Here is an 8,977-nt window from a genome sequence, read left to right as displayed (position 1 = left end):
TCTATTTCAGAAACAGAAATGAGAAATTACTTGCCAAAGCCCTTTATTTTTTCTCAAGTCCTCGTCATACTCTCTTTATCGCCCTTCCTTTGTTGATCGCTACCTATTTCGGCCACTTGGGACGGTCGATTGTCGACCACCGTCGCCCACCGCCAACCTCTGCCGCCCACCGAAACCACCACCGGCCACCGCCGATCGCCGCAACCATTGTCGCTGTCGAAGTAAAAAATAAATAATAACTTTTTTTTAAAATAGTAAATAATATTTTCTAATTAAAGAAATTTTTAAAAATAAAAAAATGAAGTAGAAATTTTTCATAAAAGATTTTGTGTTAATAATATTATAGAAGTAGAAATTTTCAATCATTATCAAGCGAACTTCTGTTCCAAAATTAAAAATTTTATATCGTTATCAAACACGTTTTTTTGCTCAAAAACTTATCCAGAAGCTAGAAATAGAAAAATCTAATTTTAACCAGAAATTGATTTCAAAAACAGAATAGTTAAAAAGGAATTGTTTTTGTTATTCAGACGCCACCTAAGTCATTGGAGAAAATTTTTCTTAGGCATTTATAACCAAAGGAGATGTTGTTCTTATCCATTCTTAATTAGTTTTCCATATTAAGTTACGGAATGTATTAATACACCTTCTAAATGATATTTGATTGTGCTTTTTAAGAAAGTAAATGCAGTCAATATGCTATGCTATGTTACGGGCGTGATTGTAATTTTCCACTTTATTTACTGTAAAATCATAGCTCTTTTTGTTTTTTTTTTTTATACCTTTTTCATTATTTCAATTGCAACAACAGGCGTTCACAAATTTACACCAACCCTCCATGCACAATGTACATCAAAAACATCTAAGCTTTGATCGATATTCTTTGTGGCAAATACAGTGCTCTTATTTCCTTACTTTTGCACTTTCTTTTCAATATCGACCGTGTGCACACGTAGTAAATCTAGATAAGATTTTGTTTTTATAATTAGATAACAAGAAGAATAATAGGAAAAGAAAAAGAAGAACGAAATTCTTCTAATAACAACACGAGGCGTTGGACCGGCATGTCTTGGAGGAGGCTAATTTACGAGAATTGGAATCTTCAAAAACGAGAGAGAAAATCTGGAAGGAACTTTGACTTCCATATGTACAAATCTTGCGGAGAAGAAGGAAAGAAGAGTCAGGATTATTTACTTTTCCTCCGTTGATATAGATCAACGATGCGGAGAGGCAGGACGGTAGGACGGTGCTTGATACGACGACGCAGATGGCGAAGGAATTGGGAAGTGACGTAGTAATTAAAAAACGGATATTTGACGGGGTCGTGGGAAAAGCCACGGGGGATGTTTGAGATCGTCTCTGTCAATCAGTGCCCCGTAAAAAAAACAGAACCCCACCAAGAAAAAGGAAGAAAAGAAAAAGAAAAGAAAAGAAAAGAAGAGAAGAGAAAAAGAAAAGAGCGTGCGAGTGCGTGAGAGAGACGACGACGACGACGACTCGTTAAGCGGTGTGTGTGTGTGAGAGAGAGAGAGAGTGTCTGTTTGAAGTGTCGTGCATGCATATTATGCATCTGCGCCCCTTTTGCATGCACTCTCTCTCTTCTCCTCCTCCTTCTCTCTGTCGATCCAACAACAACCACTACATCAACAGCGCGCTTTCTGTGCCCCCGCCTCCCGCCGTTCGTGACCTCGATTGACCACTGCTTTGCTCTGGTCGTCGTGCCGCCTTCTGCTCTCCTCCTGCTCCCCAGTTGATCCCCACTCCTCCGAAGACGACGACGACGACCTTCCGTTTCTCACTGCACTGTTAGATCATGCCCTCCCCTATTGTTTTCTCAATTCCTCTGCTGATTCGCTGCTCCTCCTGAATTTGCTTCCCTGACTCCCACCCCCACCACTTCTTGCCCTTCTCCTTCTTTCGCTCCCTATCCTTGTGTCGCCTCCCCGTGCATGCATGTCTTGTGCTTGTTCCTTGGCCCCTGAATTCGCGATCCATCCAAACAGGGGGGTTTTCGGGGTTTTCCCGAGTATTGGGCTTGATTGGTCGTGATCTTGGTTGTTTCGGGGTCGGATGGGTTCCATGATTTGCATGAACGAATCGTGCGGGACTCCTTGTCCCGACTGGACCAAGGGTTGGCCTCTCCGATCTGGTGGCCTCGCTCATCTCTGCCTCCAGTGCGGGTACGTTTGCTGTTTCTCCGCCTGCACCTTCGGATTGTGCTCTCTTCCTTCCTCTCTTCTCAGTGCCTGGCGTTCTCTCTCTCCCTCTCTCTCTTATAATTCCCGTCGCCGGATGCATTTTTCCCCTCTGAATTCGACTAGCATTATTCTCCATGCTTTCGATTCCCCCATAGAATCATTAATTTCATCGCCAGATTTGTGAGAGCAGCTGTTTCTCCTCCTCGTAGCTTGCTTGAGTCTTTACTTGTGAGAGTGGGATTGCAGAAATCCCGATGACACTGACATTTACCAGTCCACCCCCCAGCTCATATGCTCTTTTTTGGGAGGACACTAGATTTGGATACAGATACGGAATTTGTAACTGTGGATTACGACTCCATGCTCTCCACTGCTGCTTACAGCTTATAATCACATCAACATTGCTTAGATATACAGTCCGTTGGTTTTGTAGCGTCAAAAAGTATGTAGTAAAACTCGGTCTCCCCGTAACCAGTGGGAACTCAAATATGACTACAACAGCCGCCTTTTCTCTTTCTAGATTGCCTTTGGGAGTCTCTTTTCATGGACTATTCATATCCATTTGTTGTTCTCATGGCCAGTTTGCTAGATCAATAGAAGCCATCATATTGTCTTCCTCTGGTTTGATTTAAACCACTGCTTTTGACATTTCGCTTGTTTCTTTGGGACTTTATGTTCATTGATCTCTATTTCCTCAGGTCTGCCTATGAGAACTCCCTCTACTGCGATCTTTTCCACCAGGAGGAATCTGGCTGGAGGGAATGCAGATTTTGCGCCAAGGTCTCTCTCTCTCTCTCTGTTTTGTGCTTTTTCCCCCTTTCTCTATTTCTCTACTTTTTCACTTAATTGTATTCGGCTGTGGCAGCGCCTCCACTGTGGATGCATTGCCTCAAGTTCTTTGGTCGAGTTCGTGGACTATGGAGGTGTCATGTGCATTAGTTGTTCAAAGAATCAAACTCATCCAGTAAGATTTGCTGTCAACATTCAGTTAGCAGTAATTATATTTTTTGATTATTCGTAGTAGAGGTAGTTTAATGCCGAAGCAGTGTGGCATGATCATTGTTCTTGCTGTTGGAAAGTGTCATATATAACATTTGTAAATGGTACATTTGTACTGCCTTGTGGATCTGTAATTGAGTTTATCCAGACTTTTATTTTGAAAACATGAGCTTTAATTGAAGATTATTCAACTTAAAGCTAGTTACCAGTACCCTGACAGCTTCCACCTGATATATGGTTTTTGGCATTTTAAAGTTGCAGATGATAAGATCTTAAGGCTTTCTGTTTAAAATCATCTTGGTGGGGATTCTCTGTCTGCTTCTTGACTTTTTTCTTGGACATGTTCTTGGGGCTTGAAGCAACAATCCTAAAGCACTTCTGAATGGGTACTGAGTGGTCCTATGCCTTATGGCGTAGAATCTCAGAGGCCCTTCAATTTGAGGGTTTTTCATATCCTTTCATGTTACAAATACTCTTCTCCATTTCTTGAATTACTGGAATCAAATATAAAAAATCAACTTGGTGGGAAGTCTTGACTTTCCTTGTTTCTTTAGTTAAGAAGCTCAGAAGAATCTTTTAATTTATTTTTTTGGTCGAAAAGCTCTGAAGAATCTGATAGAGTATTCCTGCTGTCGGGAAATAGTTTTATCAGAGCTGTATATCAATGGTTTTCCATCATACGTGTTCTGGTGGCCTTATTTGTTATTGTCCCTGCATGATGAAAACCTGGGATTTCATGACCAGCAGGCCTTCATTTTGATCTGTTTGTATATGTAGGATAACCATTTCTTCATATCCCTTGTTTCAGAATCCATGTCAGGCAATTTAGCTTTAAAGTAAGTGAATTAGTTGTTTGTTGAGCTTGCTGATGATTATAAACGATGATCTGCAGCCCACTTCAACTGAAGATAGAGGAACAGATGAGGAGAAGCTGATGCAGTTATACAAGTTCATGTCCAATGAACCGAAAGTCTTGCTTCAAGCTCCTAGAGATGATATTCGTGCTTCTTATGGGGAAGTACAACAAGAGACAAGACCATTCAGTGGGGAAGCTGCTATTGATTTGTCACATGGGACTGACCCCACAGTTGGATCACATAAGTTGACGAAATTGGAGGACGGCAAATTCTTGTTAAAATTGAAGGATACACACAGATCTCTTCCACATCCATCTCTGAATATCAGTTTGGGATCCCCAGGTGTAAGTTCTCATATCGTGTCACCTTTCTCTGGTGGGGTTGGGGAAGGAAGTCAGACCGTGGGGCCTTCTTCCCTCCATCAAGTACCAAGGTCTCGTCCAATCTTGCCAAAACTTCCTAAAAGTGGCATAGCAGGTCCAGAGACAATTAAAATTCCTCCAGTGCGTGTTGCCAGGCCACCCGCTGAAGGGCGGGGAAAGAATCAATTACTTCCTCGATACTGGCCTAGAATCACTGACCAGGAACTGCAGCAATTGTCTGGAGAGTATCCTTGATTATTGTCTGCTACTTACTTAGGGTCTCAGAAATCTTCCTGGACGGGGATTTTCTGGTTTGGATGGTTATTTGTAAATGTTATTTGAAGAGAGGGTTGAACTTAACCACTTTAAGTTTAAACTCTACTATCATTCCCCTTTTTGAGAAGGTTCTTAGCGCGAGTGATGCTGGTCGAATTGGTCGTTTGGTCTTGCCAAAAGCTTGTGCTGAAGTGAGCGTTCAAGATTTCTAGACATACTAAAAACTTCATTTCATCTTTCTCTTCTAAGTCTGAGCAACTTTTTAAGCTGGAAATTTGTGCAGGCATACTTTCCTCCTATATCTCAATCAGAAGGTATTCCAGTGCGAATTCAAGATGTAAAGGGAAATGAATGGACTTTTCAGTTTAGATTTTGGCCCAATAATAATAGCAGAATGTATGTTTTAGAGGGTGTTACGCCTTGCATACAGTCCATGCAGCTCAGAGCTGGTGATACAGGTATTCTATTTGCTATTCTCAGCAAGGCATTTTAGCATGTATGTTCTTAAACCGCAAGTAAAAAGTAGAACTTATTTCATGTGCATTTGACATGGCAGCTAGCACACATGGAACAGGATCACTAAGGTTGTCATAATTGGGCATGCATATTGGAACGGAGTTTACGAGATAAAGTTGTGTTTGATTCTCATATGGTTAATGCACTATGAAAGACATTTGTGATCAGAATTGAACAAGATGATTTTTTTTTTTTTTATGTAAAAAAGTTTAACAAAGTTCTTATCATTCGGTAATTATCGTACTATCTTATGTATTGTGAACTTGAGGTTAACCTTTTATCATCCCCCAAAGCTTCCTATGCTTTTCTGGTTCTCTTTTGCTAGGTTGGTTCTATTTTGCTAAGCACCATTCACATATGCAGAGTGTCTCACGCTCTTTGCTTTATGACAAGCGCTCTGCTTTTAACTGAGTGCCTGTTTTGATATTATTATCTTGTGCATCGACATGTAGATTTTTAGTCCGCTTCCTATTTCCTTTTAATTTTTCTTCAGTATGTCATTTGAGTGAGAGTGCGCAGTTAAATGCTCATTGGGTTCTTTTTAATTGCAGTAATATTTAGTAGGATCGATCCCGGAGGCAAGCTCATTATGGGTTTTCGCAAGGCATCACACTCTAGTGATCTGCAGGTCAAACTCAATAGGCATTCTATTTTCTCTGTTCATATCTCTGGCGTTCAATCATGTGAAGGTGCTTTGTCATCTTAAAATGGTATAATGATGAAACAAGCAGGAAAACCAAGTATCCATAGTCCCCAATGGGGATGTATCCAGGGGAGGTTCCTTCCAGACCTTCATGGGAAGTCTACCCATAGTTGATGATTACTCTAATCTTTTCCGGACTTCAAATGGAATCAAGGATCCCCGCTTGAATCCTTCATCTGAGCTTCTCAGTAATAACGATGCTGACACCTGTTGCGACAAGACTGAGGACGACGTGGGCAGGACATGTCAAGACCCGGCCAAACAAGCATTGCCGGTTCCTGAAAAGAAAAGGACTCGTAACATAGGGTCAAAAAGCAGGAGAATGCTAATACATAATGAAGATGTTCTGGAGCTTAGACTAACATGGGAAGAGGCTCAAGATTTGCTACGACCCCCACCATGTGTAAAACCAAGCACCGTCACTGTTGAGGGTCACGTTTTCGAAGAATATGATGTAACTCATACTGTTTGTTTTTCCCTTTACTTGGGCCAAATAGTACTTTCTTCCCTCATGTGCTTCTTCTTATTAACGTCATCAATGTTCAACTAATGTAGGAACCCCCAGTATTTGGAAAGAGGACTATATTCGTAAGCCAGCTCTCTGGGTGAGGCTATCATTTGTTGTTTTTGAGTGGGCAGGGCACTGTTCAATCTCATGACAGATTCTTACAAACTGTTCATACATGATGCGACAAATTGATGATTATGAGTAGTGTTTTGAATAGTTGTGAACGCTAGTGAAATTTTTTTCGTCATATCACATTGAAAGGAGTGAACTTGTTTCTGACAGGGGACCTGAACAGTGGGCTCAGTGTGATGACTGCTCCAAATGGAGAAAGTTGCCTATGGATGTTCATCTTCCTTCTAGATGGACATGTTCGGACAATGTCTGGGACTCTAGAAGGTGCGAATTGCATTGGTGCTTCTGGTGGTTATATCGTTGGCATAATCATAGGAATGAGGATAGAATAATGTTTCCATCTCCCTTCTGAGTTTTATTGTGTTGCAGGAGAATTTGTTCCGCACCAGATGAGATGAGCCCAGAGGAGCTGGAGAGTCTTCTCAGAGTGAACAAAGGTATCAGTAGAGGATTTTTCCTTTTGCTTTGGTTAACTAGATTGGCAAATCGTTGGAATGAACTTACTTTCTCAGCAGAGGAACTGTATTTTTAGTTTTAGTTCTATGTAGGATGTTGGATTGTGCGTTGGCGATTTATTTTCCTATCTGATCTTATTTGCTAAATTTTGGGCAGAGTTTTGTGGGGTTATTCAATGTGAGAGGATTATGTAGTTGCTCTGTTTTTTATATGATCTGTGGCACCTCTTTTGGTTCACTTATTTAATAATATCCTTGAATTGCTGGCTGTTTGTTTTCCTAGCTGTTCCCATCGCAGAAGTGCCGCTAATTTTTGGTTCTTGATAAATTACAAAAGCAGTTATGTCACTTCCTTCTCAATGGGATAATGTTTTTCCACTCCTCTCACTCCAAAAAAGGATCTGTCTGATCCTTCTCAAGAGGAAGTTCATAAAATCTCTGGAAATTCTACTTGGCTGTTGGGGGGTTGCTGTGATTTTAAGAATAGTCTTTCTGGGATCATTATATTGGGTGGGAAGAAACATGACGCCCTCACAATAGTCTTCAAGGAGGTTAGGTGATAACTAATTATGCAAACAGCTCCAGGCTCTTTCCTACATTACTTCTTTGGATATTTACTGATGTCAGCACGTAAAAATCCTTGATCAATTTCTCATTGGCATGCTTGGTGACTGGAGTATCCAAAAGATGAAGAGGGGGGGAGGGGGGTTGATTAGAACAAGGGTGAATAAGATGACTTGGTGTGTCCGTTTCTACAGATGCTTGACAGGAGAGCTATACAATACTACGTGGACTTACTAAAAATCTTCTGATGATTGCTTTTCCTATGATTGTTCACTTTTGTTTTTCTCTCAGTCAACTTGTGTGGGTTCTGATATCTTGAGAGTTTTCATGTCGAAATTCTGATAAATGAAAGTGCAAAGGATGAGGAATAACTTTTATTACATAGTGCAGATGTTAAAAGACAAAGGGTTGATGAGGACCATAGGGAAGATTCAGATGGTGAAACTTCTGGCTTGGATGCTTTAGCTAGTGCTGCTGTTCTTGGGGAGAGCATAGACGACCCAGGTGAGCCATCGAGTGGGGTGACCACAAAACACCCTCGTCATCGTCCAGGTTGCACATGCATCGTGTGCATCCAACCCCCCAGTGGGAAGGGTAAGCACAAGCCTACGTGTACCTGCAATGTGTGCATGACAGTGAAGCGCCGTTTCAAAACTCTGATGTTGCGGAAAAAGAAATGCCAATCAGATTGGGAGGCCGAAAATATGCACAAGGACCTGATTCATCATGGTCATGAGTTAGGAACTGACGGAACTTTAGCGAATGCTTCATCTGAGATAAATCACGGAGAGAATGTAACCAGTCAGATGAAAAAGACAGAGGTGGCAGATAGCAGCAATGGCCATATTGACCTGAACTGCCACCCCGACCACGAGAATGTGCAGCCTGATGGAGAAATACGCAGCATCACGGGGTTTACTCAAGAAACTAAGTATCTTTCAGCAAATGATTCAACTCACGGTGTGATTCCCACCTTGCAATGTGAGCATCTAGCCAGCACAAGCTCCAGTTTGTTCGGACGGACCGTCGAAGAGAAGGAGAAACGACTGTACAACGGAGAGTGCCTTCCATCCATTTCATATGAAACTAATGATGCAGGCGATGAAGGGTAGTCCGAGGCTCTCAAAGTCTCTCTGCTGAAACATCTTTTGGTTGAGATTGGACTTTTCGAGTTTACATTTTGTCTCCTCTTTTTTGAAATTTGAGAAATTACAAAATGTTACTTAATATGTGGGGAGTGTTGATCTGGAACGAGTTCACCCGACAATTTTGGGACTTTTGCATTTCATTCCGTGTTTGATATAGATATCAGGATTGAGAAGGGACAATAAGTTTCTGTGTTTGAGATGCGATATAGAGTTTTGCCCATCAAGCTTATTTGAGAAGCCATTCTGTTTCTGTTGGTTA

General features: G+C 41.3%; 1 protein-coding gene across 2 annotated transcripts; it reads left to right on the top strand.

The window, feature by feature from the left end:
- The first annotated feature begins 1,783 nt into the window (after positions 1-1,783).
- LOC115745956 (B3 domain-containing transcription repressor VAL1-like) lies at positions 1,784-8,977 on the top strand. Of its 2 annotated transcripts, XM_048279918.1 has the most exons (13): positions 1,784-2,180; positions 2,897-2,978; positions 3,064-3,162; positions 4,090-4,487; positions 4,572-4,661; positions 4,787-4,883; positions 4,976-5,150; positions 5,760-5,836; positions 5,940-6,365; positions 6,467-6,516; positions 6,702-6,815; positions 6,921-6,988; positions 7,961-8,977. In XM_048279918.1, the coding sequence occupies exons 1-13, from the start codon at positions 2,071-2,073 to the stop codon at positions 8,680-8,682; spliced, it is 2,508 nt and encodes an 835-aa protein (XP_048135875.1). In that variant the 5' UTR covers positions 1,784-2,070; the 3' UTR covers positions 8,683-8,977. The 2 variants fall into 2 exon arrangements, with proteins under 2 accessions (XP_048135875.1, XP_030537466.1); XM_030681606.2 differs by having other exon boundaries at positions 4,090-4,661.

This window comes from Rhodamnia argentea, chromosome 6 (assembly GCF_020921035.1).
Source record: "Rhodamnia argentea isolate NSW1041297 chromosome 6, ASM2092103v1, whole genome shotgun sequence".
NCBI lineage: Eukaryota > Viridiplantae > Streptophyta > Magnoliopsida > Myrtales > Myrtaceae > Rhodamnia > Rhodamnia argentea.
Note: the sequence above shows the minus strand (reverse complement) of the source record. Positions and strands in the feature narration are given on the sequence as shown.

Excerpts from the sequence above, each read along its gene's own strand:
- LOC115745956 (XM_030681606.2), top strand. The coding sequence starts at position 2,071 with ATGGGTTCCATGATTTGCATGAACGAATCGTGCGGGACTCCTTGTCCC. Across the intron at positions 3,163-4,089 it reads CAAAGAATCAAACTCATCCA|CCCACTTCAACTGAAGATAG; the intron begins GTAAGATTTGCT and ends GATGATCTGCAG. Across the intron at positions 5,837-5,939 it reads CACACTCTAGTGATCTGCAG|GAAAACCAAGTATCCATAGT; the intron begins GTCAAACTCAAT and ends TGAAACAAGCAG.